The following is a 22620-nucleotide window of genomic DNA, read 5'->3' as shown; positions in this document are numbered from 1 at the left end:
GATGAATAAAAATTCGATTTTGTAAAACAAACAAAATGGAGATGATTTCGTCGCTTGTAGCTGCGCAACATATTAACCACCATCTAGGTTGACCCAGTGAAATAGTTTTGGACAGGGCCAAAGTGCCTCATGTTGCGATGGGCATGGCTGAAACCGAAATTGGGGCAAACAAATAAATTTGGCGGTGTGAGTTGCCTGAAATTGAAGCTGCCACACGGGGCGTATGAGTAATGCAAGCTGCTTAGGCTTGCAAGAGCTTTTCAATTTAAAACATCAACAAGTTTCGTATTAAGAGGCACGCAATACTGCAGTAGACTTACTTTTCCGTACTTAATTAATACAGAGCATCACGATTCAGGTTAAGCCAACGCAGCCGTGGCATAATTTCCAACATAAAGTCAATATATTTTATGTCCAGGCAGCCTAGCAAAGTGGAGCAGGCAAACATCGTGTCTAACTGGCGAAATATTTAAATAGCCAGACCAAATTGGCTGAGGTTTCGATATCCTTCGACTCGTCTTCAAGGACAGACGACCGAAGTGTGCCTTAACCTAGGTTATAAATAGTCGGGCGTGCTGCCTAGACAACCGACCCATCATCCACGGCCCTTTAGTGCCTGGCACGGATCCTGGCAGCCAATTCGGCGGTTAAACGGCTTGGACGGGACACGGGACCGATTCAGTAACGCCGCGTTTGCTGAACGCAGCGCTACTTCCGTTCTCGTTCTCCCAGTTTCCCAGATATCCAGATAGTCGAGGGACTTCCAGAGCATTCAGAGAGCCATGACGACTAGCGATGAAATGGGCATGGGCGGCAATTTCTGCCACGACCACATCCAGCACCCGCTGATGTGGTGCGATGAGAAGAAGCGTCTTGTGGAGCGCAAGAATGCAGAGGAGAGTCTTCGCATGTGGCGGCGCAGGAAGGCGGAGGAGTGTGCTCGCAAGGAGAAGGATAAGCAGGAGGTGGGTAACAGTGCGTATGTGTGATATTTCCAGACCGTGCGTATGAGTTATTTAAAACACCTTAATCTTGGAATTATGAACCCTAAATGTATTAGTTCAAAAACTTTAAAGGCGATAATCAATTCACCATGTTCCAAGTTCTTTTGGAAGTCTAAGGCAAAACCAGAAACGAACCTATGACAATCGAAAAACATCTCGAACCTTCCCCCACGCGATAGTTGCAACTTTCGGTAAGTTCAAAGACCTGCCCCAAGCAACATGTAAGGCATCCGCCCGCGCGGGTCTGGTTCAACAAACCCTTTGACAATTTCGACTTCGGTAATCAAATCACCTCTCTTCGGCTAAAAGCCCAACTAAATGCCAGTCCTTGCGTGACTGGAGTCCTGGCTGCTTGCTCCACTGCCTATCACAAGCTGCAGCTGTGTGAAAGCGCAAGCCGAAATGTGGGTGAAAAAAATCAGTGAAATGCAAATCGCCGTTCGCTGCAACTATAACAACAACCTACTAACAAAGTTTGTGGGCCAGGTCAGCGGGAGCTCCAGGACTTGTCAATTTCCGTAAACAAACATCGCCACACTTCGCGGAGTGACACGACGAGGTGGGTTGAGGCAGTCTGGAGCCATAAATAGGCTGCCACCCAATCGATAAGGCATAACTCGGTGTTGTAATCGTCCTGCGGAAGGGATTTAATGTAGTTAGGTTGTGACTTTATTGCGGGTAATGCGATTCATGATCTTAGCGGAGGATACGCTAGTTTGCATTAAGGATTAGTTACTTGAAGATCAGTTCTTAACAGTCTTAATTGGTTTAATACCAACAATGTTCCTTTATCCAGTACTACGACCTCTTTCACCAACATTGTCCCTGGGGTCGACCTGGTGGTGGGGCACCCAACGTAGAAGTGCGCCGCAAGGACATCACAGCCGCAGGTCTTCACTCCACGCCCACAGTGGTAAGGACTCTTGAATCCCTCTCTCAAATTATGTATTCTACTCCAATAATTTGAATGTGCCGCAGACCAATGCCCACCGAATGAATCTGCTGCAGCCGTGTCGCTACAACGACTTCTTCTCGATGCAGAAGAAGTGCCACAACAACCCGCTGGCCGCCTACCATCACCACCACCATCACGCCCCGCCTGCCCCGCCTCCGGGTGGCCGACTGGGCCACGCGCACTCGGTTCATCACCTGCAGGAAAGTGGTCCCAGGAGCAGCACCGTAACGATTTGCGAGCGGGAGATTCCGCACAAGCCCGGAGCGGCAGTTGGTGTCAATGTGGCCAAAAACGCCAACGGTGAGAGTCTTCACATCGAGCTGAAAGAGCATCCTTCAATGTCGTTTCGCAATAAAGGCCATGTGGACATAGAATTGCGTTACAAGCCCTCTCCGCCGTGCAAGGGCAAGCCGCTCCTGGAGAAGATCGTGGTCAGCGAGAGTGAGCAGCGATGTCCTTTGCAGGAAAAGCTGGCCACTCAGAAGAAGCGCCTGCAGGCCAAACTAGAAAAGCCGGTGAGCGGCACTTATTACGCCCCCTGAAGCCAAGTTTAACTGATTCCTCTTTATCTGTCCTCCTTCTAGTCCTGCAAGGAGCCCTGGGGCAAGGCGGGTCCGGGCGGCAAGCCCTGGCGGAGTCCCAAGGAAGTGGGCAACACGTTCATGAAGTCACTGGTGGGTATCAGTAGCTAGTGCCCATATGTACACTGTTTAATTATAATCTAATTTCAGGGTTGGACGAACAAGGAGATGCTGAAGGAGTTGGACCAAGATAACCCGGTGACTCCGGCCGAGAAGAATACCTTTCGCAAATCGCGACCGGGCAAGCCGCCAAAACCGCAGCGCTGCTGTGAGTTGTGCACTTGCAACTGTCCCGCCATGCAAAAGAGTCCGTCCAAGCCGTCGCCACTTTCACTTCCCATTCCGCCGGGCAAGAAGTGCCCGGGTCCGCCAGGTCCGCCGCCCGGAAAGATGCTGCACCACTTGAAGCCGCAAGACTGCGGCGGCAAGCCCGTCAAGATGTGCCCCCGCATGGCGTCGAGAGGTCCCTGTCCCGGGAGCACCAGTACCGCCACTCCGGATGCCAGCACAGCGGGAGCAAACGGAGGAGCCTATGGAGAGGGTGGCGGGGTGGAGCTGGTTCCTCTGCTCGCCAGAAGGCGGGGCATGCACCGACCCATCAGCCTCTCCAGCACGGACGTGACCAAGAGGACGCCGTCGCACGATAGGTACGCATCCAAGCACAAGCATCCACCAAAGAACTGTCAGCTGACCACCACCAAGATCAAGTGCATCAACAGCATCATCAAGAACATCAGCCACATGAAGCGGCTGCCCAAGAATCTGAACTGCAAGCTGCAGTGTTGCAGTTGCGATTGCCCCACGGCCTTGGCCACGGGCTGCTGCCTCAAGCGGCTGACCCTGCACATTCGCCAGGCTTGAAACCCACGTTCTTTCAATCCTGATCCCCTCCTGCTTTCATAGTTCCATTCCACCACCTACCCGCTCCCTCCGTTTCTCATTTGCTTGCTCTGCGCCAGACATTGAAACGAAAGTCCGCTTGCCCCTCTGTGCTTATGCCTTGTGAACTTGTCCTGTTAATGGTTTCTCTAATCCCCCACTTCTCCTCGGCTCATCCAGCAAGAAAATATCCATTGTAATACAAGTGAAAGTATAGCAACCAAACGAGCAAACCAAATACCAATCTCACCAAAATCAAACAAACCGCAACAGCAAAAATCAAAAATCATAATACCAATCTTCTATGTATGTATCCCCGTGCAAAACGAATTGAACTGAAAACCGAAACTCGCTCGGAAATTCGAAAATTCGAAATCTGAAAAATCGAACTGATATAAATGAAACTAAAATATTGCTGCCCACCCAAATGACCGACAACCAGGATCCAAACGGCCGCCGACATGCGCTATCTGCACGACCTGAATGTCCAGATCTCCCAGAACCGTCGATCCGTCTCCGTTTCCAAGCAACTGGACAGGGATCTGTGCAACCAGCACTTCGACACCTTCGAAACGTTCTGGGGCAGACCAGGACATGGAGCCCGTGGCGACAAGATCAACAAACTGAAACTGGACAATCTGCTCTACGGCGCCAGCGAATCGGCGTAAGGCCAAGGATTCCTGGATATTCATGATATTCCTCACCTTCTGACTGGCTCGTAGTTTGTGTGCTTAAGTCATCTGCTCAGAAATCAATCGATGCCAAGACCCATGAGATCACATTACTGGACTAATTATTCATTTATTACTATTTTTGGTTCTCCAAGTTCGCATTTCCAGTAATATTAACATCAGCCTATATGCCATTTGTACTATCTCTGTGAAAATTTTGCCAACTTGCTTCTAGTAAGTTGACCAAAGTTTTGAATAGGTGGTTTTCCAAATTAAGGGAAAACTAAAAAATATAGTCATGGTGGTGAATTACAAAATCTCTTTGGAAGGAAAGTTTAGGTAGGTTAATAAATAGGTAATAAAGAGAAATATAGATCTACGAACTCTTTCAAAGCTTTGTTAATTGATATTGAGTAATAATTTAATTTGGCTTGTATCTAGCATAGGTAATATCTTGTAAATACAAATCAATAAATTATGCAGTAAATATATTAAATCAAACAAATAATTGAAACCACTTTTACTGGCATTTGCCGTCCCAAAATATTCATTGTCGAACAGTTCCCCTCAAACTGTTTTAGCAATAAACAGTTCCCCTCAAACTGCATCGTTCCGACTATTAGGAAACATAAATTCAAAAATTTTTCTGGATTTTGTTTTTGAAGGACATTTTTATTATACATATGTTTATGTAGTATGTAATAGATCACATAAAGCAAAAAGAGAATATTTTACTACTTTTTTGTTTTTGTGGTTGATAATGATTTCTTCTGGCTTATGGATGTGCCAATAATCCTCTTTGAGCTCTCGGTTTCAACTCAAATAGGGACTTTTTTGTGTTTATGTGGATGTCGATGATTTATGATTTATGTTTAAACGTCAGTTAATTCTCTACGTATTATTACGATTTTAGTAAATTACAGTTACAATACATTATATAGTACATAGTAATAGTATGTAGGTAGAGTACGAGTACGGTAACTATTCATATAGATTTTTATTCATTTTCTGTTTTGTGATTTTTTTTAATTAAAAGTTATTTCGGTTTTATTACTTTTTTTGTGTGCGGTTTTGTTTTTCGTTAATTTTACATACATATATTAAATATATTTACGAACATAACCGCAGTCTTATATAAGATGACATACTCATTTTATTGTTTTCATTAGAGGGTTTGAGTTCATATCCATTCTGAAAGTTTGAATGCGAGTTATCGGGATTTTACTTGCATCTCCTGGCCGAAAACTCGATGGAGCTCCGGGGATCCGAAGACAGTTTCCGTTCATATAAAAGTTGTTTGGCTAAACTAGGGCGATCCGTTTGGCATCGCTTAAGCGTGAGGTCTTAAAGATATTGTTGTATTTAGATGTAGGTATTCATCGATAGCTAGGTGTTATATCTATAGGGACGCTGAACTATTTAGTTTAGTTGTGATTAATTTTTAAGACGCTGCGCGTCTGCGAAATGCGCTCTGAAAAGTTTACTTTTATTTTGTTTTGTTTTGGCGGCTGACTAAATTGATGTATATGATGTAAATATCGTATCGTATTTAAAAATTTCATTTTTGTTCTGTTTGAATGCTTAAGGAACCCGATTCTGCTAGGATAGGAAGTTCGATTGAATCAGGGGCGTACAATGCTATACAATCGTCGAGAGAATGGACAAATATATTTTGTATTCATATCGTATATTTTGTATTTGTTGGGGACTTTACACTTAGGGGACGTTCGAACACTATAAATAAACAATTACAATACATGCACGGATAAACACTCACACAGCTACAGATGCATGCTCTGCTCTATAAATAATAGCGTAATCTATAATTATAATACTATAACTACTGTAGAGTTATTGTGGCTCCTATGTGGAAACGCCACCCGGCTTCCCCTAAATTTGTAGCTAACTATTTTATGTTTGAAATATTCGACATTTATAAATTTTGCATCTCTCGCTCAAAGTTGCCTTGGCAAGCTGGCGACTTATAATTTTCCTAATTCCGACGGTCTCACGAAAACGAGTTCCGTGCACCATTTCGCTTCTATGGATTTCTTTTAGACAATTTATAATTTTCAATTAGAATGACGCAAACTGATTGGGGAAAGACCCTTAACTTTGATTTCATTGAAATTGTACACGGGATAGAGGTTTTTTAAGTTATAAATATAGGGTTCGGGAATTCCACCAACCAGTAGGTTAGATAGTTATGTTTTTATGCGTATAAAAATCAAAAATTTAATTTAACTACAATAATGACTAGTTGAAGAAAATTCTCCAAATGTATTTACTAAAATGTTGTCGCTTGTATAATTATTTTTTTTTTCAAAATTTTTGTTTGTTTTGTTTTGTTTCCTTTAATTTTAAAATTATCTAAAGCTGTTTTAGAGAAGCTTTTCTAAGCAGGCCAGCTTAACTATTTTTGAGATTAGGTTTAATGTTTTTTTGTGTGCTAGGGGGTGATTTTTTCATAGTTGCGAACGAAATGCTTGGAATTTGTTTGTTTTGTTTTTTGCATTTTGTGGTGTTTTGGAAGCCAATGGAAATTCTTGCTTCTTACTTCTTGCTTCTTGTTGCCTTGTCTTGGAAAACTTCTCTAAGGACCGTAGGGCAGCGCCCAACTGCCTCACTTATTCCTCCTCCATTAATTGCTGCAGCTTCTGCATCCTTTTCCCATCTCTGCCTTATTGACGAATCCTCTTTCTCCGCCTCTTGTTAGGTTTGTTAGTCAGTTAGTTACTACTTCATCACAGCCAACTCTCTTGCCTTCTCATCCGATCTGCCGATCAGTTGATCGTTTTCTTGAAGAGATTTTGGTGAATGTGCTCGTTTTGCAGCGCGCACATTTGGCCCACAGCAACCGCCCGCAAGCCACCGCCTGCTCCTGATCCGCCGGAAATGCCCACATCCGATTGGTGCCCCATGGTTGAGCCCATTCCATCGGCTCCCTGTGAACTGGCCACCGCTTTGCCGGCCCTCAGATTCAAGAAGAACTTCTCCTTCATGGCCAGCGCCGAATACTTGTGCTCAATGAAGTTGGGCGAGATCTGCATGGGCAGGGAGTTGCCGGTGGTGGGCAGTTTCGCTGTAGCGATTGCGGTGGACCTCTTGTTAACGGACAGGACAGTCGTGGGCGGCTTGCTGGAATCGCTGCTGCCGTGGTTGCTGTTGGGGTTGCTGAGGTTGCTGTTGTTTGAGCAGGAGTAAGAGGTTTCTGCAATAGGTAGAGAGAAAAGGAAAAGAAGTAACGAAAAACATAAAATAAAAACAAAACAAACGAAACGAAACGAAAATAAAGAATACCCAAAATTCGACAGAGATGGAATTGCTAGGAATTACTAAGGAATAAATTAAAAATATTGCACGAAGTCGAAGGACGTCTTAAACTAATGAGCAGACTTTAAATATCCGTGTAGATGTGTGTGTGTTTTTATATGTGTGTATATATATAGTATAATTAAATTATATTTTGCTAGTGCTTAGAACATAAATAATACTTGGATTTAGTCGAATACGAATAGTCACTAAAGCTAAAGCCGAGATTAAAAAAGTTCTAAGTGGTAATGCTAACAATAATTAAATTGATCAGTTGGAAATGAATTTGAAATTAGCATTTTCTTGCGTATTTTTACAATTGTTGCTCGTGCTTCGTCTGTGTTGGTGTTTTTTGTATAGCCTAATTAAATTAAGAGGAGATCAGCAGTTGTAAATAGTTTAATACAAGCATGAAAGTCATACATACAATCGATGAATAAATGATTAAAATGTTCTCTTTAAAATATACAGATTTAAATATTGCACAAATAATGCGATTTGTGGGATTGTTTCCATTATGTTTAGTTGTATGATACAATTGATTTAAGTTGATTGGACTCGGGGTCTAAACTAAGAACAAGTAAGCAGTCTACGAAATGTTTCCAAATGTGTGTTTTGGTGAGTGAGTGGGCTGTCTGCCCCCAAGAAGATCGGCATTCTGTCGAGTCTAGAATGTCTTTCGTATACGGACAAGCTGGTCAATTTATTGCCTTAGGTGGCTCCAGCGTCAGTTTTCGGTGCATCAGTAGCTGCTTGAGTATAGGCTACGTCTCTTCGTTGACGGCGCCAGCGCCTACAACTTCAATGCCCGCCACTGTTGCTCCTCCTATGTCCTCCTTGCAATCTGTGATGCTGGCAATCGCTGCAGCCACGCTCTCCGAAATGCCGTCGCTCTGACCCTCATCCGTCTCCATGGGCTCTATCAGTTCGAGTTTTCCCTTCTTCAGCAGCTGCTGTTGCTGTTGCTGCGGCGTGGGCGAGCTGCTCTTGCTGCTGTTCCCGCTGACGCTGCTCGTGGGACTGATGGGCAGAACGTGGTGTTGCTGCTGCACCTGCTGCTGCAGTTGCTGCTGCTGTTGCTGCTGCTGTACCTGTTGCACCAACTGGTTTGGTTCCTGTAGTAGCAGTATGTTGGTCTTCTTGGCCAACGAGGCCACTAGAGCCTGCTGCTGCTGGGTACTACCATTCGTGGTGGTGAAGGTCAGCGTTTGGGTGTTTTTGGTGGGTGAGGTGGCCGGCGTGAGAATGCCCAAGTTGACCAAATTGGGCAGCGGTTTGCTGCCATTGAGCACTGTTTGGCCAGTAGTTGTGGTCTTGTTGTGTTGCTGTTGCTGCTGCACAATGTCCATAGAGGAGCCACCATTGGCCACATTGGTGGCCAGCTTTAGTATCTTGCTGGCTGTGGCGTTAGCAGCCATCAGATTGCTAACCGACTTGGCTGTCGGCGTGTTGTTGGTTTTAATGGATACTAAACCGAGTGTGCTGCGCATTAAATTGTTGTTGTTGCTGTTACCTGTTGCAGTGTTTTGATGGAGTTGCTGCTGCTGCTGCTGCTGTTGCGGCTGCGGCTGTTGCTGCTGATGCTGTTGCGTGGGAAGATTGGTCAGGGTGACCACATTCCCGGCACTGAGCTGCTGCAGGACATTCCCGTTGCTAGTGAGAATGGCAGTGTTGCTAGTAGTGCTCCCATTGTTGCCATTGTTCCCGTTGGACAGACTGCCGCTGCCTCCATGACAACTGCTGGCGCTGCTCGACATGTTGCTGATGCTCGACGGACTCAACGAGCCCAGCGACTGAGACGGCGAGTTGCTGCGCTGAATGATGGGCGGCGGGTTCGGATTGGAGGAGGTGTTGCTACTGCCCACAGGCGTGGCCGCACTGGCCCCGTCGCCTATGGCCAATGCATTGGCCAGCTGGGCATTCAGCACACTATCCGGCTGCGAGTTGTGGGTGTGCAGCGCGTGGTTCTTCAGGCCCTGGGCCGTTTTGTAACTCTTGCCGCAGTGACACTTGTAGCCCTTGCGCACTCTGTGGATAATAGAACTATCAGCTTCCAGTTTACCAATCAGTAATTTCGTGGCCAATCGTTACCTTCCGTCCTTTTTGTGACCGTTCTTCGAATGGTACTTGATGCCGTTGACGTTCTTGTAACGCTTTTTGCATCCCGGAACAGGGCAGGCGAAGGGTTTCTCATTGCCGGGCGTGCCATTGTTTCCACCACCGGAATGCCTATTTAAGATAACCAAAGTACACAAATTAATGAAGCAAATTGTGACAAACACCATGTAACATTCAAGTCATAAAAGCTTAAGCTTTATTAAAAAGTATAGAGCTATAAACGAACCTGCTGCCGTAGCGCATGATAAACTCTGAGCTAAACTCCTCAGTGGTCCAGGAGTCGTTGCTATCCTCCGACTCCGTGACCACCATTTCGTCCTCGTCCATTTCGCTGCCTAAATGGGTGCAGAATCAGGAGTTTGAGTCATCCTTATGTATAGAGTTTTCAATATGACTCACCTGTGGGCGTGGTGCTGCGGTTGGACGAGGACATGCTGTAGCTGTGGTGCTTGATGGCCAGCTTTCGCTTGAGCTCCACATTGCCATTCCCGTGGCCAGCGGCATTGGATCCGCTGTTGGTGGTAGGTGGGGCTGTTGTGTTGCTGGCCAGGAACGAGCCCGCCTCCTTGCGGTTCTCCTCGGTGATGAAGCGCAGGACGTAACTTAAGGGCAGGCAGGCAGGCTGTGCCTGCTCCTTCTGTTCGACCACCTTTGGGTCATAGTCTGCAAGAAAATGTAATGAAATAGGCCTGTTAATATGCATTCGTTGCAAAACAAATCAATTTCAAATCACACCATATGTGGATTGTAATGTTTTGAACAAAACTGGTAGTAATTAGGAACCCCGCTAGAAAGTCACCGAAACTGGATTACCCAATTAAATATTCCCTTTCGAGACGGGATCGAAAGCCGAACCGGAATGCGGGCAGCCAAACGCGAAACCTGCATCCACAATTCGTCGCTAACCTCTGTGTTTGCTCTGGAACAAGTTCACAGACATTCAAGGGGCCCACTGCCCGGGCAATTTATTATTAAAATGCCGAAATAAGTAAATAGCGAGAGTGCACGTACGGGGTACGGTATGGCGACGGATTTAGTGCGCCTGCTGACGCATTTTCCGCGGGGTTTATGGGGGCTTCGATCTGGTACTGCGACGGAGCACCAGGAGGAGCACATGGTCTGCGGCGTGGGTACTTTATCTTATCGCCAGAACAAGCATAAGCCCAAAGCTTGCTTAATCAGCGAGTGCATAATAACAGGTGCCCCTCCTCGGTTTGTCCCCGTCTCCGTCTCCGTCTTTATTTACTTCTCGATCCATGTGTGTGTGCACAACCTAACCTCCATGAGCACGCTTTATTTCCCAATTAAATCATTTTGGTGCGTAACTGAGTCAGCCGGGCCATTCATCATATGCGCCACCGGGCACCCTGTACATTCGTCATGCGATTTCAGTTCCAGTTAACGAGGGGCTGCTAAACGATCAAACAACACGCATCGATCAGCTGCGGATCTCACAAATGATTGTGTCACTGCAGTTAGTCTAAAACCAGCTAATCGATTATTAGATGAGGTACATGATGATATCTTTTGCCATTCTGCCAAACTAAGTCGCATCTGCATCTGCACTAGACCTCGTAGCATTAGTGACTAGAAATCGCAAACAGACTGCATTTCCGCCCAACAGCGCCCACGTGACAAAGTTCGATAACGTTGCAGTTTAATTACTTCGATTCGTACTCGTGGGCAAACGGATAGCATATGCCGCAAATTAGCTATTATGCGAAACATATGCTTTCATCTGGCGACTCCCGCGCACCGCCACTCTGCTCGCTTATCAGCCGAAAGGCGATTAAAAACATTTGCGGGAGTGATTGCGATGATGTCTACGTGCCGGCAATCGATGGATGACACATACGGACATGCGGACAGGCCGACATACGGACACACCATATGTGCGTAATAGTTCCACGTACTTTGGGCAACATTTCAGCAAGTATCAATTGCCTTGGACTCTCGCCACTTAAAACTGCAATTATATACACGTATTCCAGCTGATGAAATCGATATGCCACGCCCCTCATCCTCTCGAGAACACGGCGTCATTTGTCAACGGTCAAATCAGTTCACCCGGTTCGGGTTTTTTTTTATTTCTGCTCCGCCTTCGTTATTGTTATTATTATTTTGCCGTTGATAACCCCAGACATTCACGACTTCGCTGTAGGTGACTCTTTGCTCTTGGCTCGATGTTTGCATGTATGTACATACATATACCCTGCAGTTCCACAATTCATAGCTACTCAAAAACATCACAAAATCGGTGATTATGCGCTCGAGATGCTGGAATGGCAATGAATGAAACTGCAGGGTATCAAATCGGGTATTTTACAAACAGCTCTTGAGCAAATAGCCTATATACATGCGTACATATCGTAGCCACATACCAGCCCACATCTGTATATGCGTATATGCGTCGTATTTCATACGTTTTTCGCATTTCAGATACAAAATAAACGCAGATTCCTCTCTCTTTTGCACTCGTGTGACTCATGCACTTGTTGCAGAATTTAAAAACGATAACAAATGTTTTTCTCTTGCTTGAACATGCTGTTTTGGTTTGTTTTCATTTCGGCGGTTATCTCAAAAACTTTCCAATAGCTGTGAAGCAAGAGCGTTTCGTTCGAAATTTGAGGAACACAAGTCGTTGACTGCAGTCGAATTATGTTGACATGGCAAGTGCCGGGATTCATTTTCGTTAAAACCTACTTATTGAAACCATTTAATAACCTTCAAAGTTCATTGAATCAAAAATGTTTCAATGGTTGCGATGCCCCATCTCATAAGAAATAGAAAAGTCGCAGAAATAACCTTGCAAACCAAAAGTATTTCAAGGTCAAACGGGTTTGCTCCCAACCCAACCATTATGAGATTTTGTTGTTAAGTCCCCAGATTTATACAATCCTCGTTTTCTCTGGAATCCCCATCATACAATCTCTGAAACTGTACCTATTATGGGACTGTTTAGTTTGAAAAGGAATCTTGGATGGAACCAAATGCGTTTTGGTGACTCATAGCTAGCTAGAATCTTATCTTTCGGATGAAATTCCCCGTTCAAATGGCAAAAACGATTCGACAGGTGCACAGGTACATTTGTTTGGTTTGCTGCGGCAGTTCGCCTTTCGCAGCTGGTTATCTAAATGCGAGTGCAGAAACACTCATAAATAAGTTATCCCGGGCATTTTCGGGACCGTACAACAGGTGCCTGGCAACTGTGAAAAGGACAAACCTGAAGGTCCCGCCGCCTTTTGCGTTGCCATGACAACCGAACAGAGCCGAAACGAAGCGACAACGCCCAGCGAGTCCTGATAACAGGCACACATTCATATCCATGCACCCAGCCAACCATCCATCCATCCATCCACTCAGAGAACCCACGCATCGAATGTCCTTCGAGATAATGAAATGATGGGCATTTATAAGCCCTAGAACAGCACGCTCACGTAATGGATACGCAATGGAAGTGGGGAAATGGGAAAATGGGCAAATGGGGGATGCGGGTTTTCGGGGCCTCGGGCGTATTTGGTATCTGGGCCTGGGCGTTTTTGGGGGTGGCAGTTGCCAAGTGGGCGTATGCTCGTGCCTGGGCTTTATGTAATGCCCCGGGACGCAAAAGGGGGTGGAGGCTAGGTGGGAAAGCCTGCCCGGGCAGCCATTTTATATGTGCAAGTGTGCGTGTGTGTGTTGACCGTTATCACGCAGCAGTGGCAACAACAAAACAGCTGCCAACGTAATCGTCAGCTGAGCAACCCCTCTGCTTTCTCTTTCCAACCCCTCTCTCTATGCGTGTGTGAGAGAGCCTGTTTGTACACAGAGAAAAATTGAAGTCCAAAGGGTAATTAAATAACGTGTGTGTGTACAGCTTACACAGTAGACGAGCTCTGCAATCACCACTTTACTTTGCCCCTAAAGCATGAAAAGGTATTGACTTGGATGAATGGTGATCTCACTTGTTAATTTCATGTGTTTTCGTAAATAAATTACACGAATAACTTAACGACCTTTAAAGAGTACCTCACTTTAGCAACAAAGCGAGTCAAGCATACAAACGTACTTTAAAAAACTCTCAGTGTAAGACGCACGGCATGTTGGGCATAAATAAAGCCCGTTAACGGTTAAACCACCCCCTAACCCCCGTTTTCGTAATGCGGCAACACAACTGAGCTTAACTCTATTGATTTTTCGCCCTCAAAAAACCCCGCCCCTCGCCGCACAATCACTAAAATTAGAATTTGTTTATTTCAGCCGGTAAAAGTCCACAAACACACACCCTGGAAATGATTAATTGGAAGCCCACGGGAGTCACGTGGACGGGAAAGTTCAAGTATCGATTGTGATTTAGGGTGCCAGGGATGAGCGGAGAGCAAAGGCGCAGGGGGCGGACAAGAAGCGATCTCCTACAACTTCTAACTTTCAACTCCGATTACCGGATGCGGATACACCTGCCATGGAAACGAACGCCAGAAGCAGCCAAACCCAAGCCAAGCCATGCGGACAGGTCAAAAAAAGGGCGCTCAACTCGCCGGTTTCCACTACACCACAAACAACTAGATGCTGTGCTGGCCTTCCAAACACACACGCACGCACACACACAGACGGGCGGGGGTATTGAATGGATCACCGGCTTTTTTGCTTTTGTTTTGCTTGTGCTGCGCTCTCGCTCGCACCCGCACTTTCCAGCCAGCGCACCGATCAACGAATGCTGTACGCGCCTGGAAAACAGGGCGTGTGTGTGCGGCGTGCAGCGGTGTGCGTGGGCACAGGTAGCCATTTCCAGGCTTCCATCATCGATTTTGCCTTTAAGTGCAATAAATGCCGAATGCAAACTGCAATTCATATCGCAGAAACAACATTCAATTCACCACGAAGCCGTTCACGCACTCACACACTGACGCACTCGCATACCTCTGCCCCGCTGCGATCCGATTTGTTTTTTTATTTATGCCGCGGCGAGTAAATAAAATAAACAAAACACACCGAGAACATCACGCGACGGTCAAATGATAGCGATATTTACGGTGTTTACGACCCGTCTCACCTATGTGGGTGTCCTCGATGTGGGAAATCAGATCGCTCAAGCTCGGAAATGTGATGCCGCAGCCATTGTATTTGCAGACGTTGATCAGGAAAACGGCCATAATATATATCGTATTGTCATATATATATATATCACGTATTCCGAGGCGAACGAGTGTGGCGAGTTATGTAAAAAAACAGCAACTAAGTCGGGGGCTGGTCTGTGTGGCCAGGTCAGCACTGCGCCGAAACGTCCATTTTCCAGGGCTGCAATTTCAGCTTAGCCGCGACTCCCACCCACTTCCAATGTGTTGTGGTGAGTTTAGGGGGTTATGTGGCGTTTGATCGGGCGAATACTGTTCGTTGGTAATTAAGCGATAGTAAGTCGCTTTAGAAATTCAGCAGGAGGACATGGCTTGTGTTTGTGTTAGCGATGAACTCTTGTACTGCAATTCAGCTGCTTCTGCCGTCTCTTTCCCTACGCCGCTCTTCGGTGTGGTGTGTTTCGGTCCTCTGGCGTTTCCTCACACACACACACTCATGCGCAAGTGCTGTTATGCAATTGAGGGCTGCAACATTTTGGGGGCGTCACTGGGTTTAACCGACTTCAAATTAGAATCAGTACTCAATCTACTTACAGCATTTTGTGCTTCGATTCAGTTACCTTCGCAGTTGCCGCTGGGTAATTAAAACATAATTTAAGCCGACGTGACGTAGACACAAACACCGACGTCGAACGACGCGTTATGCTGCGTTTGTGGTGGTGTGCGTGACTGTGGGGAGTTGTCCCGTACCAGGGCTGCAGTTCATTCTCGGGTTCTTAGCGAGTGTCCCCTCCTAACTCATTAAAGTCTAGCGGATACACCTTCCTAGAGAACATTAAATATTTCGAGAATACAAACTTATATTTCGATGAACATATGCCGGCCGGCTCTAGTTATTTACTTAAGAATTGTACCATAAGAAATTATTACGAGAAATAAATAAACATTTTTATATAGAGGATTGTTATTGCGCATAGAATTATGTAAATATGCCGGCGTGCTCTAGTCATTTACTTTTGTAGATGTTGTTCCGTAAAAAATAATCAAAACAATATGAAATAATTAGTTATACAGAGGATATTGCATCTTGAATTACACTTTTATTTCAATTTCGGTTTAGGCATACTGGTTTAGCTAAGATTTATTAAAATGTTTTCATATATATAATTTCACATATGAATTTAATATTTTCAACCCTATCAAATATATTTTAAAAAGACAGGAAAATTGTGCCCTAAATTGATGAATATTATAAAAACTTAAGTCTGGTTATATTTTATATACATAATTTCATCAACTACATTGATGAAAATATATATTTCACAATATTTATGTATGCAGTTATATAAATGAATAGATTATATGCATGTAAAACACAAACGATTATACCCATTTGGCCCTTCACTTCCAAATTCAACTCGTACATAGAAAACTTATATAATTTATCTATTGCATTTGCTGGTTGAAACATTTTCAAAACAACCCGTTCTTATGGACCGTTTCGCAAAATAATATATTTTATTTAATTTTTTGTTTAAATAAATAACAGAAAGATGCAGTTTCATGGGAAAGGGCTATTTGATTGATTAGACGAATTCACTTACTGATATGGTCACACTGTTCCGTTTGTGTAAGCGCAACCTCCTATTCCACCGAAGACTCGCTCCTGGGCAGCGTCTCTGCTGAAAATGTTTAGCCAGGACTTGCACCATGGGTTGGTTCCTCAACTAAAGTGGTATTTCTGGTACTTTCCAGTATTAAATCGAGCGATCGGCATTTTTCCCACCTCGGGCTGGCGGCCACACTGAGCACCCCCAAAAGTCAGCGAAATTGTCAAATTCGTTTTACTGTTGTGAAGGGTTTGTTCGAAGTGAGTTGCTTTCTCCGGGTTTTTCCGCCCGCTGGCGGAGCACCCCCTTATCAGCACCCCTCTGTTGGGTAACAGTCGTGCAAACGCCTCAGATAGCCAAAAAACGCGGAATCAGTGAAGAATCGTGTGAAATTTCGCCAATTAAAGTGCGAAACGTGTTTGATAATGCGCCGCCATCTTGCGGCACACTCGCACACACACACACACGTGTGCCAGGCTGGTTTTGCAGTGGTTTGCGTGTGTGCCTCAAGTCGTTGCGTCACTGAAAAAGTTAGAAAATCGGCAAATTCGAAGAGGAAAAGCCAGCAAATCGGTTTCAATTGATGACTGAGCACAGATCGAGCTGAGAGTCGAGTGAAAATCCGGTGCGAGGGCAGATTTTCCGCATGTTACGTAACTTTTCTGAGGCGGCGTGGGACTTCATACAATGTATTCTTGGGACAGAAAGTCAGCCCAGAACTAATCGATATCTTCGTCTATATCTTTTGCAGAGCCGTGCGCTAGCTTCAATTTTGTCGTAAGCAAAACAAAAAGGAAATTCAACCGAAAATGTTCGTGTCGACAGTCTCTCGCATTGCCCCCGTTGCCAGGAGCGCCGTAAGTACCCCCTCCCCCCGTTTTATTGCTTGAATTGTGCGAGATAAAGTTAAAATGTGCAGGGAATTACATAATTATCGGAAAAGTGCATTGATTTTCCCGATCTAACCATTTGAATGCCGCCCTGGCGTGGTGAACTTCCAATGGCCGCGGTGAGAAAACACGGACGGCACACAGTTGCATAACTTTGAGGTTATGTGTGCGCCCAGTGGAAGCTACTAATTAAATGCGAGAAATTGTGAATTATCGCTCAACATCCGTGCGTAGAGTTTAGTGAGTTCTTTTATTTACAGTTTCGAAGGCTATCCCCTTATTGTATAACACCTGCTTTCAGGTCTGTGGTGTGTTTCTTTGAGGTTAGAACCGGCGAAAGCTTTCCAGTAGAGCGTTGAAAAAAGAGAGGGGTGCGGGGTAATACAAATTGGCAATAATTGACATTGTTTATAAAACTATAGTTGTTAATATCAGGCCACCAACAACTATGCTAGTAGCCTCTGAAGTACAACGAACACAGCAGCCAAAGTGCCAATCTAGGGAAAATTACTTAACGATTGCATAACTTGGCATTACAGCAGAGCAATGAACTTGGTCGGCACTCGAGGGTTAAGCAGCAGTATTAGTGTATTTGCCAGATCGGGCTATATGTGGTCCAAGCACTAAGTTTCCATGAGTTAGAATCACACACAAATAGTTCCTACTTGTGCGATGTAAAGGAATTTGGGGTATTTATGGAACATTTTCCATAGTATTCTTATACTTTTAAATGGAATTGGTAAACATGATAAACAATGAGCGGATTATATGAATCAATCCTCAATTGTTGTTGTATTTTAGCTATGAGGAGATTATAACAAATTAGTAGTGGTAATAGGTAAAATATAATGAGTTTTATGCATAATATATCCCTTATCACGGCCAGAAACTTTATCTCAAGCAATGTACACACGGCGTGGAATACCGCTTATATAATCTACGAGCGCTCATCCACCTTTCCAGCTCCTCGCCAACTCCAAGCAGTACTTGCGACCATTGAGCAGCGCCATCATCAGCCAGAGCCAGACTTTGGCGGCTCAGAACACAACCCCCGTTGCATTGCTGCCACAGATCAGGTCATTCCAGACCTCGCCAGTCACGCGTGACATTGACTCGGCCGCCAAATTCATTGGCGCTGGTGCCGCAACAATCGGTGTCGCTGGATCCGGTACGTATTGGTTTCGTTGGGCACATACCTCATTCAGTCAGAGCGAATACCCAGACGCCTTGGGCTCCTTCTCCTCCAGTCAGTTGCAAACTAGCATCTGGGGCCCACACAACGAGTATCTGATTACTCCACAAACCATTGCCCCGGGAAGGTCTGAGAATCGGCCGAGCCAGCTGTTTGTTGCGGCTTCATTTCCCAGCAGGAAACCTGTGTGATTGCAGGGCGAAAGTACCAGAAATCCTGCTACCAGGCGTTGCCGTTGCCCCCCGGTGACCGCCGCCTGGTTGGCATTGAAACCTTTCGTGGCCAGCGTTTTTAGTGCGATGTGCTTGCTGCCTCCCAGGCAGAACTCAATTCAGACTAATCTGTGACTGACTACCTGGAGCAAGAAGCCAAATGGGCGTCGGGGTGACCCATCCATTCCCCATTGTCCGAGTTTGAGTTCGAGTTCTCACTTGCGAGCTTCGGCGAGAGCCGGAGATGCCAACTGACTTGGACAGGGTACTAATGCTTTGATCTTCTTTCTCTTCCCAACTTCTCGACCGAAACACAACGAACCAATACAACAGGTGCTGGTATCGGAACAGTATTCGGTTCCCTCATCATCGGCTACGCTAGGAACCCATCGCTGAAACAGCAGCTGTTCTCCTACGCCATTCTGGGCTTCGCCCTGTCCGAGGCCATGGGTCTGTTCTGTTTGATGATGGCCTTCCTGCTGCTGTTCGCCTTCTAAGCGCGCCTGCTGCACATCGATTGCTCGTCCTTGTTTCCTGCGATCGGGCGCGTGCGCCAGTCGCATGCGAACGAGAATAGCAACCAAACAACACTTCAAACAAACAACAACAACAACCAGAACAAGCAACACCTACGTTCGTTTTCGATTATTAATGATAAAATGATTGATTGATTGATTGATAGCAAACAAGAACATCCTGTACCACTATCTAATTATAAATACCAACAACAACCACATAATACAAGAAATTTTGTTTTTAAAAAACATGCGAGCGAGGAGAAGACCACACCTACTTTAAGTTGAACAACCGAAATATCAGGAGGAGGAGGATTGGATTCAATCGGATTGGACCCACGCCCACACCCAGACGACAGACATTAAAATTAGATTTTAATTGAAGCAAGCTTCCGGCTCACCGAAAACCCAACATAATCGATTCACCGGACGAAGTCCAACCATCCTCGTGCACTCTGCCCATCCGGCGGAGGATCTCCATGGGCGCCCACCAAGGCTCTCTCTCTCCCCGAAGTTCTTGGACATGCGACGGGCATCTCGTGGAGATCACCTCTGCGACTAACATCTTTGATGGGCGAATGTGTGGGCGTGGCTGGGCGGAGATGCGGTGGATCGTTGGGTTCAACGACTTTTCGATTTTATTGTGGCGCGTACTGAAAGTCTACGTTTTTTCAAGTATTTTGTATTCGAAAAAATCAGTTTCTTTATGTAAACGCTGTTTTTGTTCATTGCCACTTAATATTATATGAAGGAACTTGTACTAAGAGTAGTTGCAAACGAAATGAGCCGAAGAGCGCAGCTGAAACCTGAAATAAAGGAGAAATGAATGTGTAATGGAACCTTGGCCAAGTTTGTTCTTATTTGAAGTTATTTATTGATTTACTTGGTCGATAACTTGCAAAGTTGGATATAATTTTGGGAAATTCAAATTTCGTCGCCCAAATGCAGCTCTATTGTGTTAGGACCGTAGTCACCCTGTAACTGGCAGAACCTATCGACACAAGTAGCCCTTTAATAGTTATTAGTGATGTGAAATGAGACATGCGCTATCGATAACAATTGCGCCGCACGTGCAAATTTGTTTATTTTGATTTTTCATATTTCTTGTGATGGACTTCGCCAAGAAGATACTGGGAAAATACGGCTGGAAAGAGGGCGACGGCTTGGGCAAGAACAACACCGGAATCGCAGTTCCCTTGAAGGCCGCCTTGAAGTTCGATAACGCGGGACTGGGAGTGGATCGCGCCCAGGAATTCAATGACCATTGGTGGGAGCGCTGCTTCAACGAGGCCGCCAGCAATGTGGACGTCCAGGTTAAGCAGGACGGACAGGTGTCGACCTCCCGCAGAAAGGGTGAGGAAGCGGTGGAGATCTCCACCAGCGGATTCTCCGCGCGCAAGCTGAAGAAAGCCAAGGAGCAGCACGCCAGCGCTGGAAAGACCACCTACGAAAATTTCCTGCAGACTTCGCTGCTCACGCAGAGCGGCGGCGAGGTTGAGACCTCCGAGCGCATCAGGGTGGAGGACATTGAGGTCACCAAGGTGGCGGTACTCACAGATGCGGAACTCTTCAAGGCCTGCGGAGGAAGGACGGCGCACAAAGGAGCAAGGCATGGCCTAAAGCTGGGCGGAAAGATCGCCCGTTTGGAGCAGCAAGAGCGCGAGATGCTGGAGAAGCTTCAGCGCAAGCTAAAGACTGCGCCTGAAACGGAGCAAACCGAACATCAAGCAGTAGAGTCAGTTGATGACAGCGTGGAGCAGTGTGATACGAAGCCAAAAAAGAAGAAAAAGTCCAGGACAGAAGAGGTTTCTGAGGCAGGTGAGGTTTCCCAACTGGAAGAGCCCATAAAAACCAAGAAAAAGAAGAAAGACAAGGCTGAGAAGGCAGAAGAGGAATCCCCAGCACATCAAACTCAAGAAGATCCCGTCAAGATCAAGAAGAAAAAAAGTAAGACACGGGAGCCGGAAGAGGAAGTCCAAGACGTTGCGGAAGAGCCAGTGAAGACAAAAAAGAAGAAAGACAAGAAAGCGGAAAGTCCAGCAGGGCCAGGAGCAACTGAAGGATCACCCCAGGATGCTGAAACTGATGAACAAGTAAAGTCAAAAAAGAAGCGGAAAACGGTGGACTCTTCGGAGGAATCGGAAACTAGCACAAAACTAAAAAAGAAAAGAAAGAACAAGGAGAACGTGTGATAGTTGTAGTCCACTCTAGAATAAAAGATGTTAGAAAAATGTAATTTATGAAGATAGCTCATGGAATTTTAAAATTCTATAAGGAGTATTCCACATTTCGAAAGTAAGGCTGCGTGCACACAAATGTTATTTATTTATGGTTCTAAAAAAATCTATACAGGATTGGGGGCTTTATAAAACTAGAGTTTGGTCACCTAAAGATAGTCGGCAGTCCCGGGGGATTACTTTCTGCCCTTGGCCTTAATGCGTCGCGATTTGCCAAGCCGCTTGTTGACCGAAGCACCAGCCTTCACGCCCCGCTGGCGCCTGGAGGACTTGTCGCCATCCAATCCCGCGGAGGAGGACTTTGTGTTCCTCTTGAGGCCCTTCTTCTTGCCGCCGAAGCCGAACTTCTTGTTGCGCTTCTTGCGATTCTCGGCGGACTGCTTCTGCTTGGACTCGAGCGCCTTGGCGTCCTCCAGGAAGTCGAGGTTCTTCAGCTTACCCTTGCGGAACTTCTTCAGTTTGTCAAGCATGTCCTTCTTCTCGGCCTCGCGTTGGACCTTGGTCTGTTTGGCCAGCATCTTGCCCATCTTACGCTGCTCGCGGATCTGCTTGATGCGCTCGGATTTCGCCTGACCTTGCTGTTTGGCCATCAGGTTGGCGCGCACCTTCTGCATGTGCTCGTCGGACTTGGCCATTTCGGCGAAGTAGTCATCGGGCCGACGGGTCTTTATGCCCAGCTCTTGCAGGCGTGGAATGGCCTCCAGAACAGCACTTTGCGCCTGTCGGTGGAAGAGCATCTCTCTCTTGAAGTCATTCAGGACGGGATCCTCCTCGGGGCGAATGTAGGGCAGCTTGGCGTTGCCCTTGAAGAGATTGGCTCGCTTCTGCTCGTGCTTCTCCAGCTGAACAGCGAGTTCCGGCGCCAGGGGAGCCAGTGTGTTGATCATGTCCAGGCGTTCCAGCCAAGGCAGTTGCATCTTGATAGCCTCTGTCTTGGTCAGCAGTTTGGTCTATGTGGGCAGGATTGGATTAGTCGATTCGTAAACGGGCATCAAGCTGGCTACTTACCACATCGTTCACTTTGTCTCTTTGCCCATTGAATTCCACATTAAGGCCTGGTTTTAAGTCGCCTCGCTCAAATGCCGCTTGCAGCTGCGGAAAAGAATGGGGTTTTTGGTATACGGAGGGTTCATTTCGGCGGTTCCTCACTTACCTCGGCATCTGAGTTATCCCCTGAGTCGTAGCCAGAGGCACTGTCCTCCATTTCAAAGTCCGACATGTCTGAATTAACTTAATTAAAGCTGGTCCAAATAAAAGAAAACAATTTCAACACGTGCGGGGATAAGACTTATCGATGGTTACTGGTTACTGACCTGAGCGTATCGACTATCGATGTTACCACCAGCTGCAATGTGACCTTCACGTGGCTTACTGCTAGTATTTTTGCGGT

The 22620-nt window shown here is 45.9% G+C and overlaps 6 protein-coding genes across 10 annotated transcripts; 4 read left to right on the top strand and 2 right to left on the bottom strand.

The window, feature by feature from the left end:
* Positions 1 to 677: 677 nt before the first annotated feature.
* LOC6612963 lies at positions 678 to 3687 on the top strand. 3 transcript variants are annotated; one of them, XM_032720646.1, is made up of 6 exons: positions 678 to 965; positions 1801 to 1917; positions 1983 to 2474; positions 2544 to 2633; positions 2691 to 3187; positions 3600 to 3687. In XM_032720646.1, the coding sequence occupies exons 1-6, from the start codon at positions 783 to 785 to the stop codon at positions 3634 to 3636; spliced, it is 1416 nt and encodes a 471-aa protein (XP_032576537.1). In that variant the 5' UTR covers positions 678 to 782; the 3' UTR covers positions 3637 to 3687. The 3 variants fall into 3 exon arrangements, with proteins under 3 accessions (XP_032576537.1, XP_002037454.1, XP_032576536.1); XM_002037418.2 differs by lacking the exon at positions 3600 to 3687 and having other exon boundaries at positions 1983 to 2259; positions 2317 to 2474; positions 2691 to 3420; XM_032720645.1 differs by lacking the exon at positions 3600 to 3687 and having other exon boundaries at positions 2691 to 3420.
* Positions 3688 to 3723: 36 nt separating this feature from the next.
* On the top strand, positions 3724 to 4473 carry LOC6612962. The gene is given in 2 exon segments (XM_032720647.1): positions 3724 to 3849; positions 3851 to 4473. Coding segments are annotated over 2 exon segments (363 nt in total). The 3' UTR covers positions 4088 to 4473.
* A 1287-nt stretch (positions 4474 to 5760) lies between these two features.
* Positions 5761 to 15302, bottom strand: LOC6612961 (myb-like protein AA). 2 transcript variants are annotated; one of them, XM_032720644.1, is made up of 7 exons: positions 15169 to 15299; positions 14553 to 15099; positions 9920 to 10183; positions 9747 to 9855; positions 9494 to 9631; positions 8916 to 9430; positions 5761 to 7301 (listed from the first exon to the last, which is right to left on the bottom strand). In XM_032720644.1, the coding sequence occupies exons 2-7, from the start codon at positions 14650 to 14652 to the stop codon at positions 6874 to 6876; spliced, it is 1554 nt and encodes a 517-aa protein (XP_032576535.1). In that variant the 5' UTR covers positions 14653 to 15099; positions 15169 to 15299; the 3' UTR covers positions 5761 to 6873. The 2 variants fall into 2 exon arrangements, with proteins under 2 accessions (XP_032576535.1, XP_032576534.1); XM_032720643.1 differs by lacking the exon at positions 5761 to 7301 and having other exon boundaries at positions 7741 to 9430; positions 15169 to 15302.
* Positions 15303 to 16358: 1056 nt separating this feature from the next.
* On the top strand, positions 16359 to 19832 carry LOC6612959 (ATP synthase lipid-binding protein, mitochondrial). 2 transcript variants are annotated; one of them, XM_002037415.2, is made up of 4 exons: positions 16359 to 16444; positions 16936 to 17041; positions 18038 to 18242; positions 18812 to 19832. In XM_002037415.2, exons 2-4 carry the CDS (start codon positions 16994 to 16996, stop codon positions 18973 to 18975), a joined length of 417 nt encoding a protein of 138 aa, XP_002037451.1. In that variant the 5' UTR covers positions 16359 to 16444; positions 16936 to 16993; the 3' UTR covers positions 18976 to 19832. The 2 variants fall into 2 exon arrangements, with proteins under 2 accessions (XP_002037451.1, XP_032578923.1); XM_032723032.1 differs by lacking the exon at positions 16359 to 16444 and adding an exon at positions 16769 to 16809.
* A 205-nt stretch (positions 19833 to 20037) lies between these two features.
* Positions 20038 to 21241, top strand: LOC6612958 (G patch domain-containing protein 4). Its single transcript, XM_002037414.2, has one exon. The coding sequence runs from the start codon at positions 20103 to 20105 to the stop codon at positions 21183 to 21185; it is 1083 nt and encodes a 360-aa protein (XP_002037450.1). The 5' UTR covers positions 20038 to 20102; the 3' UTR covers positions 21186 to 21241.
* A 54-nt stretch (positions 21242 to 21295) lies between these two features.
* On the bottom strand, positions 21296 to 22533 carry LOC6612957 (probable rRNA-processing protein EBP2 homolog). The gene is made up of 3 exons (XM_002037413.2): positions 22384 to 22533; positions 22239 to 22322; positions 21296 to 22180 (listed from the first exon to the last, which is right to left on the bottom strand). The coding sequence occupies exons 1-3, from the start codon at positions 22447 to 22449 to the stop codon at positions 21407 to 21409; spliced, it is 924 nt and encodes a 307-aa protein (XP_002037449.1). The 5' UTR covers positions 22450 to 22533; the 3' UTR covers positions 21296 to 21406.
* Positions 22534 to 22620: the final 87 nt, after the last annotated feature.

Source organism: Drosophila sechellia, chromosome 3R (assembly GCF_004382195.2).
Source record: "Drosophila sechellia strain sech25 chromosome 3R, ASM438219v1, whole genome shotgun sequence".
Lineage (NCBI taxonomy): Eukaryota > Metazoa > Arthropoda > Insecta > Diptera > Drosophilidae > Drosophila > Drosophila sechellia.
This window is presented reverse-complemented; position numbering and strand designations above follow the sequence as displayed.

Excerpts from the sequence above, each read along its gene's own strand:
- LOC6612959 (XM_002037415.2), top strand. The coding sequence starts at position 16,994 with ATGTTCGTGTCGACAGTCTCTCGCATTGCCCCCGTTGCCAGGAGCGCC. Across the intron at positions 17,042-18,037 it reads CCCCCGTTGCCAGGAGCGCC|CTCCTCGCCAACTCCAAGCA; the intron begins GTAAGTACCCCC and ends CCACCTTTCCAG. Across the intron at positions 18,243-18,811 it reads AATCGGTGTCGCTGGATCCG|GTGCTGGTATCGGAACAGTA; the intron begins GTACGTATTGGT and ends CCAATACAACAG.
- LOC6612958 (XM_002037414.2), top strand. The coding sequence starts at position 20,103 with ATGGACTTCGCCAAGAAGATACTGGGAAAATACGGCTGGAAAGAGGGC.
- LOC6612957 (XM_002037413.2), bottom strand. The coding sequence starts at position 22,449 with ATGTCGGACTTTGAAATGGAGGACAGTGCCTCTGGCTACGACTCAGGG. Across the intron at positions 22,323-22,383 it reads GGGATAACTCAGATGCCGAG|CTGCAAGCGGCATTTGAGCG; the intron begins GTAAGTGAGGAA and ends TCTTTTCCGCAG. Across the intron at positions 22,181-22,238 it reads GAGACAAAGTGAACGATGTG|ACCAAACTGCTGACCAAGAC; the intron begins GTAAGTAGCCAG and ends CTGCCCACATAG.
- LOC6612963 (XM_032720645.1), top strand. The coding sequence starts at position 783 with ATGACGACTAGCGATGAAATGGGCATGGGCGGCAATTTCTGCCACGAC. Across the intron at positions 966-1,800 it reads AGGAGAAGGATAAGCAGGAG|TACTACGACCTCTTTCACCA; the intron begins GTGGGTAACAGT and ends TCCTTTATCCAG. Across the intron at positions 2,475-2,543 it reads AGGCCAAACTAGAAAAGCCG|TCCTGCAAGGAGCCCTGGGG; the intron begins GTGAGCGGCACT and ends TCCTCCTTCTAG.
- LOC6612961 (XM_032720643.1), bottom strand. The coding sequence starts at position 14,652 with ATGGCCGTTTTCCTGATCAACGTCTGCAAATACAATGGCTGCGGCATC. Across the intron at positions 9,632-9,746 it reads ATCATGCGCTACGGCAGCAG|GCATTCCGGTGGTGGAAACA; the intron begins GTTCGTTTATAG and ends TATCTTAAATAG. Across the intron at positions 9,431-9,493 it reads GGTCACAAAAAGGACGGAAG|AGTGCGCAAGGGCTACAAGT; the intron begins GTAACGATTGGC and ends TATTATCCACAG.